Source organism: Euprymna scolopes, chromosome 20 (assembly GCF_053919585.1).
Source record: "Euprymna scolopes isolate OS-2025 chromosome 20, ASM5391958v1, whole genome shotgun sequence".
Taxonomy (NCBI): Eukaryota; Metazoa; Mollusca; class Cephalopoda; order Sepiida; family Sepiolidae; genus Euprymna; species Euprymna scolopes.
The window spans coordinates 85,094,919-85,118,239 of record NC_136501.1 but is presented as its reverse complement, the minus strand read 5'-3'; the positions used below and the strand labels follow the sequence as shown (position 1 = coordinate 85,118,239).

General features: G+C 29.5%; 1 protein-coding gene and 1 pseudogene across 1 annotated transcript in view; both read right to left on the bottom strand.

Annotated features, from left to right (window-relative positions):
• Positions 1-23,321, bottom strand: part of LOC145241512 (armadillo repeat-containing protein 2-like) — a 102,938-nt gene that overhangs the window by 34,765 nt on the left and 44,852 nt on the right. The window contains exons 9-12 of the mRNA XM_080104552.1: positions 22,365-22,467; positions 15,834-16,003; positions 7,560-7,613; positions 493-638 (exon numbers count right to left, since the gene is read on the bottom strand). Coding sequence (XP_079960678.1) covers positions 493-638; positions 7,560-7,613; positions 15,834-16,003; positions 22,365-22,467 — 473 coding nt within the window. The remainder of the gene's footprint in view (positions 1-492; positions 639-7,559; positions 7,614-15,833; positions 16,004-22,364; positions 22,468-23,321) is intronic.
• Positions 19,895-20,023, bottom strand: LOC145241759 (U2 spliceosomal RNA; annotated as a pseudogene).

Sequence of the window (23,321 nt, the reverse complement as noted above, 5' to 3'; positions counted from 1 at the left end):
TGCTTGGCTTTTCTTCTTTCCTAGATTTTTTCCTGTTTTACAGGTTAAGCAAACACAAGATTGTTTGCAAGATTGATAATTTCTATTACAACTTCAATGCCCTGATGTTCAAATGAGAAAAGTTTTTCTGTTTTTCCCATTTCCTTTCTGTGTGGAAGGAGGAATAGGCTGGATAGATCAACCATATTTGCTATTCTTTTATCTTTAACTCTTTCTATCTCTTAAAGGTGAGTGTATAAATGTTGGGGATGAGAGGGCATAATTATTTTTGTAGTATTATTAACCAATCAATATATTTTTTCCAATAACACTTTAAGTAAGGAGATAGTACCTATCGCTTACAACCTTCCCCTTTCTGGTAAGGTGTGGACCACCTCCAATCAGGGTGGGTGGGGATTGAGGAGGACAAGCAATGCTTATTTTGTTGCATACACACTACATAACACGAGTATGACAAAAAAAGAAAATATCCAAAGAGGAAGCAATTTTTACCTGAATATTCGAGAAATGTTAAGAATGAGATCAGCATCATCCAGGTAGATTTCCATTGTGCAGCAAAGAGCGGGAATGAGACTGGAGGCGAGGAGACGTTGACGACTGCCACTTGCATCTACAAGATTCCGCAGACAGGCTGTCAGCTGAATCAAAAAGAAACAACTTATAAAAGTATCACCATATTTATTCAGAACTTATTTATAATTGTAAAAACATGTCCTCTCCCCAATCATTAACCCTTAACACTTGTGTCATTAGTTTCCTTCTCTTTTATTTTCTTGTTTTGACTATTTTTTCTCTCATGTTGGCAATCACCAAGAGCATGTAGATTAGTTTAGGAGTTACATTTACAGCAAGTAAAAAAGGCTCACATAACAAAGTACAAACATATATATATACACTGTGTATTTGACTTGTTCGTAACAAGCATGTCATTCAGGTCCTACTGCTATCATGTACATTTGTGTTAAGTTCAATTATATCAGCTAAGTCCTGCATTTATCTGTCAGAATCATTGCCATTCACTCAAAGGCGTCTGCTTGATCCAATCTGCTGAGTTTCTCCAATCTACAAATGTGTCTACTTTCGACTGGAAATCGTAAATGTCCATTTTTTTTTTTCAGTCGTTCTCAGCTGGTCACTGGTACTGGTTGTGTCCATGTCTCTTCTAAGCAAGGAGAGTGACCACAAACAGTCAAAATGCTGTCTCGTACATGGAGTTCAATATATTCACAGAAATTCCTATTGGCTGTCCACTTGTCTCATTTTCTCATCATTTCTCGGTGGTCCCAGCTGCATGACGGGGAGAGGCAGTTTATAGTATCAAAGAATAACATCGACAACCACTATTTTAGAGAACCCAATAAAATATTTTTACAATTTAGTTCATTCGTTATCAAAAAGAATGTTATAAAGCTGCAAGACTCTCCGATCGTCACACTGTAGTTGCATATAATGCAGTCTTTCTCTCACCAATCACCTTCTGTGTAGAAAGTTATCCTGCCAGACTAAAGACAAACTCACAACTGCAATCAAAACCCATTCAGGCATGTAATGTTAATTGCATTAATTAAGCACGAAATATTTCAGAGACAATTATTCGTTTAATTCATTGCAACTTGGTAGTTTAGTGCTGCAAAGTCAAAGGGGATGATGAAAAGAAGAAAACAAATTAATTTATTATACATTGTTAGTCAATGTAAGTGTCTGAGTTATTTTTTAGTAAATCTGGTTTGATATAAATTTATTTGTTTTGATATATATATAAATTTATTTGTTTTGATATATATATTTTATTTGTTTTGATATATATAAATTTATTTGTTTTCATATATATAAATTTATTTGTTTTCATATATATAAATGTATGTGTTTTCATATATATAAATTTATTTGTTTTGATATATATAAATTTATTTGTTTTGATATATACAAATTTATTTGTTTTGATATATATAAATTTATTTGTTTTGATATATACAAATTTATTTGTTTTGATATATACAAATTTATTTGTTTTGATATATATAAATTTATTTGTTTTGATATATATAAATTTATTTGTTTTGATATATACAAATTTATTTGTTTTGATATATACAAATTTGTTTTGATATATATACATTTATTTGTTTTCATATATATACATTTATTTGTTTTCATACATATAAATTTATTTGTTTTCATACATATAAATTTATTTGTTTTCATACATATAAATTTATTTATTTTCATACATATAAATAAATTTATTTGTTTTCATATATATATATAAATTTATTTGTTTTGATATATATATATATATATAAATTTGTTTATATATATATATATATATATAAATTTGTTTATATATATATAAATTAGTTTATATATATATATATATATAAATTTGTTTATATATATATATATATATAAATTTGTTTATATATATATATATATATATATTAAGTAATAGTAATTTCACTATTACATTAAAATACACTTAGCTCTTTAGACTATCATTCTAATCTCCTTTAAATTATATATATATATATATATATATATATATATATAAATTTCTTTGTTTTGATATATACAAATTTGTTTTGATATATATACATTTATTTGTTTTCATACATATAAATTTATTTGTTTTCATACATATAAATTTATTTATTTTCATACATATAAATTTATTTGTTTTCATATATATATATAAATTTATTTGTTTTAATATATATATATATATAAATTTGTTTATATATATATATATATATATAAATTTGTTTATATATATATATATATATAAATTTGTTTATATATATATATATATATAAATTTGTTTATATATATATATATATATAAATTAGTTTATATATATATATATATAAATTTGTTTATATATATATATAAATTAGTTTATATATATATATATATAAATTAGTTTATATATATATATATATATATATAAATTAGTTTATATATATATATATATAAATTAGTTTATATATATATATATATAAATTAGTTTATATATATATATATAAATTAGTTTATATATATATATAAATTTGTTTATATATATATATATATATATAAATTTGTTTATATATATATATATATATATATATATATATATATATATATATATATTAAGTAATAGTAATTTCACTATTACATTAAAATACACTTAGCTCTTTAGACTATCATTCTAATCTCCTTTAAATTATATATATATATATATATATATATATATATATATATATATATATATATATAAATTTCTTTGTTTTCATATATATATATAAATTTATTTGTTTTCATATATATAAATTTATTTGGACCAAGAAGGGTATAAATACCAACAAGAGAAACAAAACAAACAGATTTCAGACAACATCGGTTTGACCTTGACCTTCACACACACATATGCACATGACCTCTGTTAACAAATATAAAATAACTGAGTTGCTCATATTTTCGTCAGCAAGGTTTATTTTTCATGTAGAGTACATTTTTGTATATATTTATTAAACTTTTTAATAAAACTATTTAAATCAAATAGCAGGCACCTTTTTTTTTTTAAAGAAAAACTTGCTGTTCCAATTCAAAGTGTTCCATTTTGGGAAGAACAAGCTCTCCAAAATGAAGCACTCTGTATTAGTATGAAAAAAAAAACATATATTATTTTTTAGTAGGTATTTTTATTTTTTAAATAATTAAAAAAAAAAACGAGTTATATTATTTACAAAACATTTTGTAGGGATCAGGGTTTTCTATACATTCCTTTAAAAACTGATGTAAGAAATCCTTCTAGACCATTAATATACATAATAGATTTGACAGTTATCAATATTATCCAAGTAAATTAATATAGACTAATTAAATTAATAAAATTAAATTAATAAAATATTAAATAAAATATTTTTTATGTTAATAAATATCAATATGAATACAATTTATTAATATGTGAATTTAATATTGCTGACTCTAAATGAAAATTCAATCATGGCATAACAAATTGAAAAATAATTACAACTTCTCTTCCAATTTCGGGTTTTGTAATCATGCCCATATGCCTTTATTTTCTTTTGAAGTTGATAAGTTCTTTTTCTTCTGATGAATTAAAGGCAGAATAAATTAAGAAATCGACATAATCACATGAATGATTCTGCGTTATGAAACAGGTGCTGTCAAGAATTGTGCATTTCAACAGAAATAAATGGTAAAATGGTCAACATCTTGAAATTTGGAATATAGACTTTTGTCATTTACTTGTTAGATACTCTGTAGTTACATTGAGCTTCATAAAGGACTGGTATGGATAAAAGGTGAAATATAATTAAATAAACACATACACACATTATATATATATATATATATATATAAAATAAATGATAATAAGTTATATTCCAAAATATATATTGCTCTGTAATTACATTAAGCTTCTTAAATAAGGATTGATATATATTATAAGAAAATATATTTGTGTGTGCGTGTGTGTGTGTACTAGGTTAAAGGTAATCAAGAGTGATAATTGATGAATTTAACGAAGTTATTAAGAGTGCTCAATAAAACAAGAGCAAGATATATTTTTATTAATATAAACAAATTTACGTGGTCGCAACACTGGACATGCTAATGTTTTGGACAAATGGTCGGTTGAAACCAGAAGTCCTCATCAGGTGACTTAATAAATGGTTGCTTTCCACAGAAGAAACCAGTCCTCAACTAAACAAAGAAACAGTTCAATTTACCTAAAATAAAAAATAAAAATAAAATATATATAAAATCAAATATGATATAAAATCAGACACTAACCTGATTATCTCCCCTCATTTGAAAAAGCCTGAAGAGAGTTGAAATCAAATTATAATGAGATTGAGCTAAGTTTGTGCTGTGTTTTTTTTTTATAACTCATGTATGCTCTGTTTTACGCATTAGGCTCTCCCACTTGAGATTTCCTACAGAAATTGCTTTATCCTTTACAAATTAATCTTTTATAAAACTATATGTTACACATTTGAGATGTACCATGGTTTCATTGCAGTGAAACTGCCTTTTAAAGGGCTTTTAAAAATCCAAACAAATCATCAGTCACTCATGTAATAAAAACAAATTGCACTACACACACACAATCCTATATGTAAGTTGTAAAACAATGTATTATTTGTATGAGCACACCATCAGCAGATGTGGACACGATAGCTGGAAATCAAAAGTATATATTTTATTTGTTCAATTATCAACACACACATAAAAAAGTATAAGAGCTATTTTTCTATTTTGCGTATTTGTTTCAGAATTTGTAGATGAAGATCGATAATTTTGATTATTATTCTCATTGGTTGTGATTTTCACATTTTGGCTAATGTAATCTCCAAACTTTTTCAGGTATATTTTTTTTTTACTTGGGAATATGTATGGAATTTTGAACTGAATTCTTTATTAATCCACTGGAATAGGTTGTCCTTATTTTGTCAGCCATGTTATTTTTAATTATTATCACCTTTAGTAAGAATTCAAAATTTTTTAAATAAAACATAGTCAGCACACAAAATGGTGATAAATTGTATTATATGTATTAAATTATAATAATACAAGAAATGTTTCTGCAAAATTATGTTTAAAAGATCAATTATTGATAAAAAGTTAACTAATAAATGATGGCAAGAAAAAGGAACTTGCCAGTAAATCTTCAGAATACCTTCTGAATATTTCCATTTACACAGCAATAACCAAACGTTGTCATGTGGAATGAGGAAAACTGACTGTATGCTGGGAGGATAATTTTGCAATTGCAGAAGACAGAAATATGAGTAATATGGTGACCTACTGAGTGAGTGCCAGGAAAAAGGATGGAATATTGAATACAGCATTCCCTTGAATATCACAGTAGATAGAGGCCGAGGCCACACATGATATTCTAAAATTCACCAAGTAGGACAAAACTATTATTTTTACCTTATTTAATTGGTTATAGGCTGTTTAAAACCATCTCTGTAATCTTTATAACCCACCCTTTACTATATTAATAATAACAGAAAGATTGTAACACTTGTTAGGTTGTGCAGTACACAATTAGGAGTACTATACATGAATAAATATTTGATTATCACCGTTTTTATGGATTTATGGTGGAAATCTGTGATATGAATATATTGAAAAACCTGTGAAGTAGTGAATCCGGGATAATCAAACTGCAAAGTAGCGAGGGGTTGCTGTATTATCGTTTGACAATGGAAGCTCGAAGATATGTTGCGTGAAAGCTATTCAACATACGGTGACATCGTTTTTGTTGTACAAACACAAAAGTAAAAAAAACTGTGACAGATGTACACTGGAGAAGGCTTAGTGGATCTCGTTTAAAAGAAACAATGAATGTTGGACATAAAAATAGCTTACCCCAGCACCAATATGACCTCCTGTTGAGGGGACCTTGCCACTTCAGAGATGCAGTAGAGGTTGAAACTGTGAAGTGGTTCCTCCTAATAATCGTGGTACTGGATTTAATTGTGGAGCTGATAGCTGCTGTGCACTGTGAACAGTACATACAAACATTTATCATCGGAGGAAGATGGCTCCGTGAACGAGTCCGATTAAAATAAAGTCATATTCAAAGTGAAGAAATAGTCCCTTAAGATGTTAATAGAACAGAGGCTAGATTCAAAAGAGGATGAACAAAGGCTATTTACCTTCATTCTGCTAAAATTAGATTAGTCACAGAGATTTGTAGTGCTCAATAAGATGAGGCTATTTTTAGAATACAAGGGAGGTAATTTGTTGTTACAATTGCCAGGACTGCCGCGAAGAAGGTGGGCTCTCTCTATCGTGCTAGAAAGCTACTAACGCCCGAAAGTATCCTGTACCTCTAAGGCCACCATTCACCCATGTATGGAGTATTATTGTCATATTTAGGATGGTAATCTGCTACTAGTCTCTCGCTCCTAGACAAGATCCAAAAGAGTCTCCAACCTGATAGGTCCTGAACTGTCATCTAAGCTTCAGCCTCTGTCCCACCGACGAAATGTTGCATCCCTCTGCCTGTTCTACAAGTATTTTAATAGTGAATGCTCTGATGAACTGCAAACACTTGTGCCCCCACAACGCAAATACCCTCGACAAATCCGACAAGCAGCTAAATCCCACTCCTACACAGTAGACATCGCTAGATGTAGGAGAGCTTTCTACTCCAGTAGTTTCTTCCCCAGAACTGCTAGACTTTGGAATTCCATTCTGGGTCCCTGCTTCCCCAACTGTATTGACATGCAGAAGTTCAAGTGTAACATGAACCGACATCTTGCTGTCCAACTCCCTACATAGTACCCCAGTAGCTTATGTCCCTGATAGTAGCCCCTTACACTAAAGTGGCAATGTGCCTTGTTTGGGGTGAAAATGTAATTAAAAATAAAAAAAGACAACAGGAGAAAAGTATTTGAAGAGAAAAAGGAAAATAATCATTTTTATTATTTTTCTTTTTTTTTTTTTTAAATTCTTTCAATGCTACAAAGTCATCCCATAGCATAAAGGCAGAATATTGGACATAAATATAATGTTTACAACTCCATGCACCATGTAATACTTACCTGTACCAAAAGATTACCCAACTGCTCACTGTTACAACCAGAATTATTTGAACTCTAAAAGAAAAAGAGAGAAAGAAAAAAGAAAACTGTAATTCTTACATTTGTGTATTTTTCAGATGACGGTTGATAATTTGAATTATTTAGGCTACTATTCTCATCTGGGTTGTTATTTTTACACTATTTTACTTGATGTGATTTCCAACCTTCTTCAGGTGAGTCCTTTTGAACTCAGTTCAAATTTTCATGCAGATTCCTAAGTTCGATCAGTTCAGGTAGACGTCTTCATTAATTATGTTACTTTTACTGTTTATGTAATGAAAATTGAATCTTCAATTTCCAAAAAAACTGTCACTTAGAACTGATATTCCATTTTTTTTTAAATATTAAATCAAAATCATGGTTGAAAAGCAATTTAGTTTTATGCTTGGGAAAAGTACCATTGATGCTATATTTACCCTGAGTGAAGTATCTTGATAAGAAGAAGAACCTATATTTTACTTTTGTGGATTAAGAGAAAATTATTTGACAGAGTGCCAACAGATGTTGTTTGGTGGGTTTTGTGTAATTTAGCGGTAAGCAAGTGGTTGGTGAAGGCTGAGCTATGTACAGTAATGCCCAACGTTATGTTAGAGTTAACAACACTTTTAGCAATAGCTTTAATAAAAAAGTATGTGTATATCAAGAATATGTACTGAGTCATTTCTATCTTAAAATATCATAAAAGCATTGTCCATAAATTTTTGTACAAGTTATTCGGAAGAGATGCAATATGCTGATAATTGCCTGGAATGTTTATAAGTTAAAAACTTGGATAAATGCAAGTAATGAAAGTAAAGGGAATCAGATGTGAATGTTATCAAAACCAAAGTGATGATCAGCGGTTGTAGTGTTGGAAGGTCCTTAAAAAAGGAAAGACTCCCTGCTCAGTTTGTGAAAAGGGAATCAGGTGCTACTTAACTTTTTTTTATATTTATAAGCACTGAATATAAAAAAAGTGGACTGGAATTGCAGGTAAGTTGAGAGATGATAACTTGTTTATGTGCAAGAAATTGAAGACAATGGAGACAGATGAGAATTCAGATGTGAAGAAAGTATATTTGAATGGTGAGGCTATTGTAGTTGTTCAGAAGTTTTCTCATCTTGGTGATGCCACTTGAGAACAGGAGGGAAAGTGCTGGTGTGATTGCAACAGTGAAGAGTGCATAGAGTAAGTTCAGGGAACTTTTGTAATTACTAACTAGCATAGCATTATCAATGTTGACTAAGGTAAGAGTCTATACATCATGTGGTTATGTATGAAAGGGAAAGTTGAAGATATGTGCTGCACAGAAAGAAATGATATGAGAATATAATGAATATCTAATGTGTGAGGAACAGGTTTTGTCACATTGAAAGAATGGACATGAGTGCTTTGATTAGTAGATGCAGTTGAGGGAGCAGAGTTAATTGGTAGCAAAAAAGCTATAGAAAATATGACATAAAATAAGAATAATAGATAAATAAAAATCTGTCCAGCAATAAGTCAATTTATAAAAGACGTCCACACATGCCAGCATGTAAAACACACATGATGATGATGAAATTTTTCAAAATAGGAATTTACTAAAATGTTGTTTTAATACTTGGCCCTAATCAATTAATAGTGTAATTTGTAATTAATGTAGGCACAATATTTAATTGCATTCTGTTAACCATAACTGGGTAGAAGTCTTAAGAAATTTGCAATTGTTTTTTAGTATTGCCCACACTGAGGATTGAACCATCACTCTCCAGAAGAGTGTAACTTTACAACTGAATTTTATCAGTACTTTATCCAGTATGCAATAGACAATTCTAATATGAATTTGAGGAGGCTTAAACCTATTTTTCTAGAAACAAAAATAAGTTTAAGGCTCCTAAAGCTCATACTAGAATTGTCCGGAAAGATTTGTGGTGTAGTGGATAGAGAACTTGTTAAAATTCAGTTGTAAAGGTACACTCTTCTGGGGGCTGAAGGTTCAATCCTCAGTGCAGAAAAAACTCAAGATACAACAGTGAATTACTTGGAACTTCTACCCAGTCATGGTTGAGGGAATGAGGGCATGCTACCCCCAATTCTGGAGTTTGATATAAAGATTCAGGAGTTTGACAAGATACACTTGAAGAAGGTCGGAGTTTACATCAACCAAGAGGTTGTCAAAATAATACTCCAGATGAGAAAAGTAGTTAAAAAAATCCAAATAATCAATCCTCATCTTAGAAAATCGAAGACATAAACTATGGAAGTAGATTGCGATTATTCTATCAGTTATGACTTGGTAGAAGTCTAAATTGTTATGTTATTCTTGACAATTGTCACCTAGAGTAAGAATTGAACCTTCAACCTTTAAAAGACTGCCACTTAGAATTGATTGTTATCCTATTACATCATAGACAATTCTAAGATGAACCTTACATTGTCTGGATTTGTAGTATTATAACAAATTTTCTTTTTAATAAAACGACCATGATCAGGATAGGAATCGGAATAATTTAAATAATACAAAGAAAAATATATATAAAAAGCAGATAACATGTTTTTTTTTTGTTGTTTTTTTTTTACACAGTGATAACCACTTATCAAGGCCCGGAAGCCACTCAAGGATAAGGTTATTACAAGTACATTACGTTAGTATGGAGATTTGATGAAGTGTTTACTTAAGGGGGTGGTTCATTAGGAATTTGTTAACGTTGGACTTGAACACATCCAAGTTGTAGTCCGGTGGGAAGCAGGCAGGCGGAACAGAGTTCCACAGGCATGCAGTTCTAAGAAAGAAGCTTTGTTCATGGAATCCGCGTTTTGATTTAGGCACAGATAAAGAGTGGGGGAAACTTTTGATAGTGGATTCAGCTAGACGGGTGTTTTTCGTGAAAGATTGTCGAGGGGGAACCACAGATTGGAGTTCAGACAAGCACCTGCCATGGAAATAATGATAAAACAAGGATAGGCTCGCAACGTCTCTTCTGTGGGAGAGAGGTTGCAGGGTAGAAAAAAGGGCATCCCCCACTAAGTCACAAAGTCTATTTTGTACTCTGTCAAGGCAGGATAGGCTGTTTTTAGTGTGTTTGCAATTTTCAATTTATAATTTCATACATTATTTTAATTAATTTGTTTTGCCTTTATGACAACAATGACTATATTTTCTTTTTTGCTGCATTTTTATGTAATGTGTAAACAATGTACTATTATGTAGAGTATAACAAATTTATTATCATGTAGTGTGTAACAAATTTATTATTATGTAGTGTGTAACAAATTTATTATCATGTAGTGTGTAACAAATTTATTATTATGTAGTGTGTAACAAATTTATTATCATGTAGTGTGTAACAATATTATTATTATGTAGTGTGTAACAAATGTATTATCATGTAGTGTGCAACAAATGTATTATTATCTAGTGTGTAACAAATGTATTATGTAGTGTGTAACAAATGTATTATGTAGTGTGTAACAAATACATTATTATGTAGTGTGTAACAAATGTATTATCATGTAGCGTGTAACAAATTTATTATTATGTAGTATGTAACAAATTTTTTATTATGTAGTGTGTAACAAATTTATTATTATGTAGTGTGTAACAAAATTATTATTATGTAGTGTGTAATAAATTTATTATAATGTAGTGTTAAACAAATTTATTATTATGTAGTGTGTAAAATAAAAAAATTATTATTATGACGTGTGTAACAAATTTATTATTATCATGTAGTGTGTAACAAAATTATTATTATGTAGTTTGTAACAAAATTATTATTATGTAGTGTGTAACAAAATTATTATGTAGTTTGCAAAAGATTTATTAATATCTTGAGTGTACCAAATATATTATTATGCCGTGTTATTATTTAAATCTATATTCCGATAAAAGTAAAATTGTCTGCGTGTCTGTTTGTGTACATTTCCCTTCCAAAGTACTCCCTCAGTTTTCAGTCTACAGAGTCGAGATTTTACATGAGGGTATTGAGGTTTGGGAAAATGTTTTAAATTGGTTTTCGGACAGAAATTTGTCTGTCAAGGGGTTGAAAACTCTACTAAACTCCTCTGCAAATTTTGGGTCTAAACACTTGAAATTTTAGATGGAGATAACTTGGACATGGGTCAAACTTTTTATTTTAATTTGAGCCCACAACATAAATGCTAAAGGATCAAAATTGGGGTTTAAGTTTTAAAAAATTACCTCTGTGGTCTCACCAAATGACTCAGTCAATTTTTGGTCTAAACATTTGACATTTTACATAAAAGTGTATTAAGACATAGGGCAAGCTTTTTAATAGGATTTAGGCTGAAAATTTGGCTGTCAAGGGGCTGAAGTTCCAAAGATTTTACCTTTGCAGTCTCTAGCAAACTATTCAGCCAATTTTTGGTCTAAACATTTGAAATTTTACATAAAGTGTATTCAGACATACAGCAAGCTTTTTAATCAGATTTTGAGCAAAAGTTTGGCTGCCAATAGGTCAAAGTTGAAAGAGTTGACCTTTGCAGACTCTATCAATTTTGTGTCTAAACACTTGAAATTTTAGATGTAGGTTACCAGGGCATATGCACATAAAGTTATGAACAGTACATGCGACTCGAGCAAAGCCAGGCTGAACTGCAAGTAGTAAATAAGTTTGGAGTTGAGAACAATAGTAAATTAATAGCAAATAATTTTGGGTTCGAGATTAATATTGAATTAATAGTAAATAAGTTTGAAGTTGAGAACAATAGTAAATTAATAGCAAATAATTTTGGGTTTGAGATTAATATTGAATTATTAGTAAATAAGTTTTGAGTTGAGAACAATAGTAAATAAACAAAATAATTTTGGGTTTGACATTAATAGTAAATTATTAGTAAATACATTTGAAGTTGAGAAAAATAGTAAATTAATATCAAATATTTTTGGGTTTGAGATTAATATTGAATTAATAGTAAATGAGTTTTGAGTTGAGAACAATAGTAAATTAATAACAAATAATTTTGAGTTAGAGATGAATAATGAATCTATAAAAGTGAAATTGTCTATGTGTGTGTCAGTACATTTCCCTACCAAACTAATCTGTAAATTTTCAGTATACACTTGAGATTTGGCATAAAGTGGTATTGAAATTTGGGAAAATCTCTTAAATCGATTTTCAGCCAGGAATTTTGCTGCCAACGATTTGACCTTTGAAAACTCTACTAAACTAATATGCAAATTTTGGGTCTAAACACTTGAAATTTTAGATGTAGGTTACTTGGACATGGATCAAACTTCTTAATTCGATTTGAGCTCAAAACAATAAATGTTAAGAGGTCATAGTTGGAGTCCAAGTTTAAAATAATTTTACTCCTGCGGTTTCTACCAAATTACTCGTCCAATTTTTGGTCTAAACATTTGAAATTTTACATATTGTCTATTCAGACACAGAGCAAGACTTTTAATCGGTTTTTGGCCAAGAATTTGGCTGCCAAGAGGTCAAAGTTTAAAAGAGTTGACCTTTGCAGACTCTACCAAACTCCTCTGCCAATTTGGGTTCTAAACATTTGAAATTTTAGATGGAGGTTACCAGGACACACACAAACTTTTTTATATATATATATATATACATAAAGTTATAAACAGTACTTACGGCCCGAGCAAAGCAAGGCTGAACTGCTAGCTAGTGTGTGTAACAAACATATTTTGCGGCGTGTAACAAATATATTATTATGTAGTGTGTACCTAATCTATTATTATGAAATGTCTAATAAATTTATGATTTTAATGTGTATAACAAATTTATTATGTACAAATTAATTTATTATTATGTAGTATGTAAAAAAATATATTACAATGTAGTGTGTAACAAATATATTGTTATGTATTGTGTAACATATTTATCATTATCTATATATATAATTATGTAGTGTGTAACAAATATTATATTATGTACTGTGTCACTAATTTATTATTATGTAGTGTGTAACAAATATTATATGTAGTGTGTAACAAAAAACAAAATTATTATTATGTAGTGTGTAACAAATATTATTATTATGTCGTGTGTAACAAATATTATATGCAGTGTGTAACAAAATTATTATTATGTAGTGTGTAACAAATATATTATTATGTACTGTGTAACAAATTTATTATTATTTAGTGTGTAACAAATATTATATTATGTAGTGTGTGACAAATATTATATTAGGTAGTGCATAACAAATATATTATTATGTAGTGTGTAACAAATATATTATTATGTCATGTGTAACAAACATTACTATTTAGTGTGTAACAAATTTATTATTATTTAGTGTGTAACAAATTTATTATTATTTAGTGTGTAACAAATTTATTATTATGTAATGTGTAGTAAATATTATATTATGTAGTGTGTAACAAATATTATATTATGGACTGTGTTACTAATTTATTAGTATGTACTGTGCAACAAACTTTTTATTATATAGTATATATTAATTTATTATTTACTTATGTGTAAGAAATTTATTATTATGTAGTGTGTAACAAATTATTTTATTATGTAGTGTGTAACAAATTTATTTTTACGTTGTGTGTAACAATTATTATGTAGTATGAATCAAATTTTTCATTATGTAGTGTATAACAAATTTAATTTTATATAGTGTGTAACAAATTTAATTTTATATAGTGTGTAACAAATTTAATTTTATATAGTGTGTAACAAATTTAATTTATATAGTGTGTAACAAATTTAATTTATATAGTGTGTAACAAATATATCATTTTGTAGTATTTAACAAATTTTATTTCTTATGTAGTATGCAATAAATATGTTATTATATAGTGTGTAACTATGTGCAATTTTGTATGGTCGTATTTATGAAAGAGAATTTGCACCAGAAAGATGAATAAGCAAATGGTAGAAAACATCAAAATAGAATTGAAAGATTCAGGAATCGATGATGAGGCAATATCAAAGAGAAAAATGATCAACAATCTGATGACATCAGAATGAGGTGAATGTGACAACATGCCACACGATTTCTTTTCTGAATATTCATGACTACATTCAATTCTTAAGTGAAGTAGTCAAACTCTGGATTAACCAGGTTTCTGCAAGTAGGATGTACAAGTAACTTTCGTATCCTGTCATACTAGGGTTGACTATCAGAAAACTTTTCTATCACACTTCACCTCCTGACATCTGGGTTCCCAGCTTTCCTAGTTGTGGCAACCTTGGGTTTTTTGTGTGTGATGCAATCAAATGAGACATTAACAGCTGCAAAATGAAGTGCAAGGTTAGAAGAGAGTGACAAAGGATTCTGACTAGTTCTGAGACCATCTTATGATTGTTGGAAAAGCCAAAGACAGGTTCATCAATGAAATCGAAATAACAAACCATGGAGAAAAACTGATCCAAGATTGATAAATAAGTCTATATATAAAAAAAAAGAAACAAAAAAGGGGAAGAGTCAAACACACGAGATTATCATAAGGTGCTTATATATATATTCTTTTTTTTTCATCAAGGGCTTGGCAAAGGTGTATGATATATTATTTTTTATAAGTACACATACGTTTAAAAGATAAGAAAAGAAGTTGATATACATATGTATTATGGTTAGTCTATTAGCATGGAATTTGGTTGTTGGTTGTTTGTTTTACGGCATATCAACCCTGTTTGGGTTATTTAATGCCGAATCCAAAGATTTAAGAAAATTTTTTTTAATAGAATATATTTGTTGTTTTCACGTCGATTTCTATTTAACCCATAGTTGGGACCCTAACAGGTACTAGCACTCCGGGTCAGAGTGGACCTGGGAGCAATGGTAATTAAAGGGTGGCTCCACACTCCCCAAAGCCTACAAGCTGGGGCCTCACCACTGGATATAGTTTAAGCTCATATCCAGGACCCCCATTGAGGGACTTTTACCCTCTGCAGGGGGGCAGTCGGCGTATTCTAATGCCCCACCAACAGGGCCTGGAATTTGGTAGCAAAGGAGCTCTACATATGAGATCGTCATAAGGCATTGACATTTATACTTTTTCTTATAAATGCCCTTTTTATCTACTGTGTTATCTTTTTCTAGGCAGTAAGCTTGCGAACAGATATCATTTGCATTCTATATCATTATATATACTTTTACCTGTGATTAATTGTTATATAATGTTTAACAAATCTATTATTATGCAGTGTGTGACAAATGTATTATTATGTAGTGTGTAACAAGTATATTATTATGTAGTGTGTAACAAATTTATTATTATATAGTGTGTAACAAATTTATTATCATGTAATGCATAACAAATATATTATTACTGCTGTATTGATGGCTTCTAATAGTTGGATAAGTGTCTCAATACAATCTTTCTGGACAAGTTCCTTCATGAGTGTACTGCTGCCAGAGAGAAGTTTCAAAGCGCCAACACAGTATATCAATGCATCAGGACAAGAAGGCTCCGCTGCCCGAATCAGATGCAGCAGTTGATCTAGAAAAACAAAAAATATGAAAAAGAATCAATATACATGGATCAATATTGGAGAGACAATCCCCTTTTCATTCATGAGAAATTGATATTTTTCACAAAATATGTAGATGAAATCTAACATATAAAGTAAAGAAAGTCGGTTTCTTGAATCTTTGTGATTTCTTATGAAATCAATATTCAATTATCATTTGTCATTTTTTTTTAAATAATTTATGTAGTTTGCAGAAATTAGAACTTTGTGATGATATCAGGTAATCGTGTTAGTTAAAAATGAACACTTTTTCCATTACAAATTTCACAGAAAATATTCTCACTTTATTAAAATAACTTGAAAAAACATGCATTACAGTCATCCCCATCATCATCGTTAAGTTATCTCCCTTGCACGGAGATAGAGTTTTATTCCTTGGGTGTAAGTTTCTTAGATTGATCTTCTTTGCTTGGTGTTGCTGCAGTTATTAGCTGGGAAAACAAAGATGGCGGTTTGGATATGTCCATGACTAGATTTGTTATGAGCAAACTTACATTTATAGTTTAACACATATTTTACATATGGAATGTGTTGGGCCCACTATAATAATAATAATAATAATAACTAGCGGGACCTGTGGAAATTCCACAGCAGCATTTTTCATATGTAATATATTGTTGCTGAGCATTCTGTGAGCGTTCTGTTCAGCATGAATGAAGGCACAATCATATTATTCTCCTTTTTTATTAAAACTGTATCGCCCCCTTACTAAAATAATAACTTCGATATATTTCCTGGGCTGATTATTTCATTAAAACACACCGGTCAATTAACTCACATTTTATCATTTTTCATAATTATTGAATGTGTTACTATGCTCGACAATAATTTTTCATAATTTCAACCCACATTATCGCCCCTCCCTTTACTAAAATATTAAATTTGATATATTGTATTGGCTGATTATTTCATAAACAAACACAACTATCAATTAACTCACATTTCATCATTTTTAATAATTCTTGGATATGGTACTAATTTCGACAATAATTTTTCATCGTTTAAACTCACCATATCGCACACCTTACTAAAATAATAACTTTGATATATTGTCTAGACTGATTATTTCATTACAAACAAACACATCAATCAACTCACATTTCATCATTTTTCGTAATTCTTGGATATGTTACTAATTTCGACAATATTTTTTTATAATTTAAACCAACGTTGTCGCCCAACCTTACTAAAATAATAACTTTGATACATTTGCTAGGCTGATTATTTCATTACAAACACTAATAAATTAACCTCCATTTCATCATTTTTCATAATTCATGGATAATTTCAATAATAACTTTTCATAATTTATACCCACATTATTGCTCCCTCCTTTATAAAATAATAACTTTGAAATATTGTCTGGGCTTATTATTTTATTACAAACACACTAATGCATGAAATCACATTTATTAATCATTTTTCATAATTCTTGGATATGTTACTTTCGACAATCATTTTTCATAATTTTAACCCACATTTTCACCCATCCCTCTTTACTAAATAATAACTTTTATATATTGTCTAGACTGATTATTTCCTTACAAACACATCAATCAATTATCTAATATTTCATCATTTTTTCATAATTCTTGGATATGTTACTAATTTCGACAATAATTTTTCATAATTTATCTCCTTCCCCTTTACTTATATGATAATTTTGATATATTGTCTAGGCTGATTATTTTATTATAAACACACCAATCAATTTTATCAGATTGCGTCCTTTTTCGTAATTCTTGGATATGTTACTAATTTCGACAATAATTTTTTATAATTTAAACCACCCTCGTCGCCCTCTTACTAAAAAATTTCATTTCAAACACACCAATCAATTAACTGACATTTTGTCATTTTTCATAATTCTTGAATATGTTAATAATGTCGACAATCATCTTTCATCATTTAAACCCACATCATTTCCCCACCTACTTAAATAATAACTTTGATATATTGCCTGGTCTGATTATTTCATTGCAAATGCACTAATGCATTAAATAACATATTACATTTTTCATAATTCTTGGATATGTTACTAATTTCAACAATTATTTTTCATAATTTAAATCATCTTATGGCCCTCTCTTACTAACATAATTACTTTGATATATCTCCTGGGCTGATTATTTTATTATAAACACACAATTGATTAACTCACAATTAATCGCTGTTCATAATCCTGGATATGTTACTAATTTCGACAATAATTTTTATAATTAAAAACCCACATTATGCCTCTCCCTCCTACTTATATAATATATTTGATATATTGTCTGGGCTTTTTATATCATTACAAACACCCCAATCAAGTAACTCACATTTCATCATTTTTCATAATTCTAAAAAAAAAAAAAAATATGTTACTTATTTCGACAATAATTTTCATAACTTTAACCCACTATGTCGCTTCTCCTTACTCAAATAATAACTTTGATATATTGCCTGGGCTGATTATTTCATTACAAACAAATCAATCAATTCTGGGTATTCTCATAGTATATATGTTTCACCTATCTTATCCAATCCCCGGGTGACGCCGCATATTCTGCTAATATATATCGTTCACCCATCTCATTCGATTCCGGGCAATGCTGGGTATTTTGCTACTATCTAGTAGCAAAATACTCACCTATCTCATTCAATACTGAGCGACGCTTTCTGATAGTATACATTTGCACATCTCATTTAATCCCGGGACTAACTTCATATCCGCCACCCCACTGTTGAAAATATACATTAAATAAAGTAATGTTTTAATCGTAAACTATTTCAGCCATTTCTGGGACTGATTTATATCCCCAACCCACTGCTAAAAATATACATGGAATAATATAATATCTAAATAGTAAACTGTTTCAGCCATTTCCGGGACCGACTTTATATCACAAACCCACTGCTAAAAATATACATGAAATAATGTAATGTCTAAATAGTAAACTGTTTCAGCCATTTCTGGATCTGACTTATAATCCCCAACCCACTGTTGAAGGTATACATGAAATAAAGTAATGTATAAATCGTAAGCTTTTTCAGCCATTTTCGGGACTGACTTCTCATCTCCCATCCTACTGTTAAAAATATATATTAAATAAAGTAATGTCCAAAACGTAAATGGTTGCAGCCATTTCCGGAACCGACTTCATATTTCCCACCCCAATGTTAAAAATATACATTAAATAAAGTAATGTGTAATGCGTAAACGGTTTCACCCATTTTCGGGACTGATTTAATATCCCCACCCCACTGTTAAAAATATACATGAAATAAAGTAATGTTTAAATCATGAACGGTTTGAGTAATTTCCGGTACTGACTTCATATCCCGTAACCCACTGCTTAAAATATACTTGAAATAAAGTAATGTTTAAATCATAAACTGTTTCAGCAGCTTTTCGAAAGTAATACATAAAAACATTAACACGGTTATGGATTAGGCAACCATTGCTTCAACATGAATTTCTGAGTGTAGTATTAGTTTCAGCATTCCAGTGACTTAAATCCCCCCTTTTCTTCGTCTTGGTTAATGGAGGAAAATCCTTCATTACTGATACAATTTTTATTTTTGTTATTGACCAGAGTGCCCTTTTTGGGGAGCTGGTTTCCCCCTAAATTAATAACCGACCTCATGTCCAATTCCGCCCTTGTGGGGAGGCAAGCAAACAAAAAAAAAATAATCAGAATGGACATTTTCCAGGGCAGTTTATAATTAATCAGAAGGGACATTTCCAGGGCATTTTGTAATTAAATCAGAAATAACTTTTCCAGTTACTTTTTTAATATTAAAACTTTGTTACATTAAACATAGTACCTACTCACAATGCCTCCCCACGGGACAGATTTAGACACCAGGGTCGTTTTTTAATGTGGAGAAAAAAATTGTCTTAGTCATAAAGGATTTCTCTTCCACTGAGAGAGAAGAAATTGAAATGTAGCACCTGAAGAACAGATACTACACTTTGATCTTAGCCAAAAGGCCAAGAAAGACAAATCGTTTTTATTAGCTTTGCCTCAACAGCGACACCAATTTTTTTTTTAATACTTCAATTTCCTTTTCAAGGGTGACAAGGTTTATTTGGAATATTCCACTTTCCTTTTTTAGGGATGCACAGCATGATAACGGACGGAGCGATAAGCGTAATAATATGATAAAATCACTATATTAATAAGATTATAAGAAAACTTTTCACCTGTCTGTTTGTGTATATCCTTTTCTCACAACTTCCACAAAAACTGTATATTTTTTAATTTATTCAATACTAGTAGGAAGACTCAACAGTGCTTGAGATTGAATGAGGATCATAACTATGTAATTGTTCACTATGCTCATAACACATTACTACTTTTTTGTTTTTGTTGACAACACGTCTCCAGCTTCACTCCACACCACTATTAAAAAAAATACTGTGTTAAATCAAACTATTTTCTAATTTATATAAATGCTGTGTTCGAGTTGATTGCTATTTGTTGGTGTTGTTCTTGAGTGCTGCATTTTATTTTAATTTTTAATTATAAAGGAGTCTATGATATTTGAATGAATATCCAAATGTCATCGATAATACTCCCCGTTTATAAATTAATTGAATATTTACTGAAACCAAAAATAAAATAACATAAAATAAAGTGAAAAATAAAAAAATTCTATTTAAAAACCTAATTATGAAAGTAATTCACAAAGTATTTTATATTTTTCATAAGCAAATCAGCCAATCTTTCGTTAATACTTGCAAAATAAAAAAAAGAATGAATTACTTTGTGACGGTTTCAAATTTGAAAAGAATTTGCAATCATCTCAGATGTCAAGCGGAAAATCATTTCTATCTTTTCAATTCCAAACAAAATCATATATTAAAAGATTATTTACATCCAAAATAAATGAAATAGAAAAGATGAAAACAACATCACCACAATAAAATTAAGTACAGTTTTATAACAATTTGCTTCAAATACTAATTTCATGCCCAAATTATTAATTAATTTTAAAAATGCTATTTAAAAAATGATTTGATTGAAAAACGGCATTGTAAAAAAAAATGTCTCCCTATCTCCCCCCCCCCCAAAAAAAAAATGCATGATGAAAATGAAAATAAAAAGTGTATGAGGCATGAAATATCGTCATCAAATTCAATGAAATCAAGAGAACAAGTAAAAATAAATGTATGATTAATGATATGATGACGTCAAAACACAGTGAAGGTGAATGCATCTTCCCTGAGTGCTTCAGGATGAAGACATAGCTATATTCATATTTTGAGTGAGATAGAGAAACATTGGATTGACTGGGAAGCTGCAGGAAGAGATAAAGCAAGAAGATGCATTACTTAGCCATATCATAATAAATCTTTAAAAAATTAAACCATGTGTATTTTTTCATTGATAGTAATCTTGCAAACAAATTTTGGAGATGAGGATTTATATTATTTGAACTCCTATTCTTATTTTGGTTGTTATTTTCACAATGTTGTCAGTTAATGCAACCTCCAACCTTCTTCAGGTGCATTTTAGTAAATTCGAAAATCTTTAAGTTGAACTATGGAACTGATGCAGACTTTTGAAATGAATCCACAGTGGTTTTCATTTGGTATCAACCATCATCTGGTAGAAGACTTTTTAAGTAATTTTTTTATGTTATTCATAGTAGTGAATACTACTCCTGTACTGAGAATTGGATCACCAACCACTAGAAGACAGTCATTTAGAACTAATTGTAACTCAGCACCTTTACCCGTTGTGCTACACGGACCCAGTTTAGTTTGGAATTCTGCATAGGTTCCTAATGTTTGGGAGGATGCACTTAAAGAAGGTCAGAAGTAATATTGGCCAAAACATTGTTGAAATAATAACCAAGAATAGAATATTCATATTATTTTAGAACCTTAAACAGGTTTGTGGTGTAGTGAATAAAGTACTTAGTAAAATTCAGTTGTAAAATTACTTTTTGATTCAATCCTGAGTGTGGGTGACACTCAAAATACAATTGCGAATTATTTATGACTTCTATCCAGTCATGGCTGATGGAACGAGAGTATGCTACTCCCCATGGGTTAAAGAAAGGGTTTTATTCAAAATTACATGCAGATTCTCAGAGTTTGACCAAAAGATTCTAAAGTTCAACAAGATACACCTAAAGAAGGTTGGTTATATCAACTGAAACATTGTGAAGATGCAAACATTATTCCGAATAATCCAAATAATCAATCTTCATCTCAAAATTCAGAAACAAAGATAGAATATTATTCCGAATAATCCAAATATTAAAATTGTTTTATATTTAAAAGCTTGAATGCATTTCGGATGAAAACAAACAAAAAGAATGATGAATTTGACTGACCTAAAATATGACCTCTTAAAAATAAAGGGTCATTCTGTTCATTCTTGCTGACTTTAAAAACCAACTTGCAAGCATTCAATAAATTCTTTCCCGTCACTTGAAACTGTTTAAAAAAAAAAAAGAAACGAAAAAGAAAAGTTTTGAAAATTTTTAATTTAATGATTCCATAAAATGGAAGATGTGCTAAATATATTTAAAACAAAACATCATACACAATTACAGCCTGTTTAAAAATGGTAGACCCTCAATATGACGGGAGGTAAATCAGTTTGTCATACTGAGTTGGTTGCACAGTTCTTCCACATTAAAACATGTAAAACTTGATAATTTGATAAATTCTATTTTTATTGGATTATCTCCCATAATTTTTGGGATTCATACTAATTTCAACATGACATGTAAGTATGTAATGTTTTCACTTGAAATGCGCTGGTTTAAAATATTACCAATCTACACAAGCACCGATAATTCCATGATAGTTTAATTTAAACTTTTAGCTTAGATTTAAGTTACCTCCATTAAATTTTTAGCTCCTCTCCATTTATTTTTGATTTACTCAATTATTTTTTTTAATTAAAAAAAATGTTTTTAATTTAAATGATATTAATGCATTCCAGACTACATTAATATTAATATTAATACATGATATTAATATTAATATTAATATTAATACATGATATTAATGTATTCCAGACTACACCTAGTTGGTAAAGCTAGTACAGTTAGTAATCATAAAAATCAAATGCAAATCGAATTCTGTATGCAGGAGTGGGTGTTACTATTTGTTTTGGAGAAAGAAGAAAGAAAAATATAAAATACACTTTTCTTCTCTTTGATTGGTCAGTTCAAAATGCTAGCAGCTGCCATGGCACATGTGCTGTATTTAGACACTCTAATGTTAAACCCACTTAAAATTCTTTTTTTAACCAAACCACAAGTCTGATTAACAAGTCCACT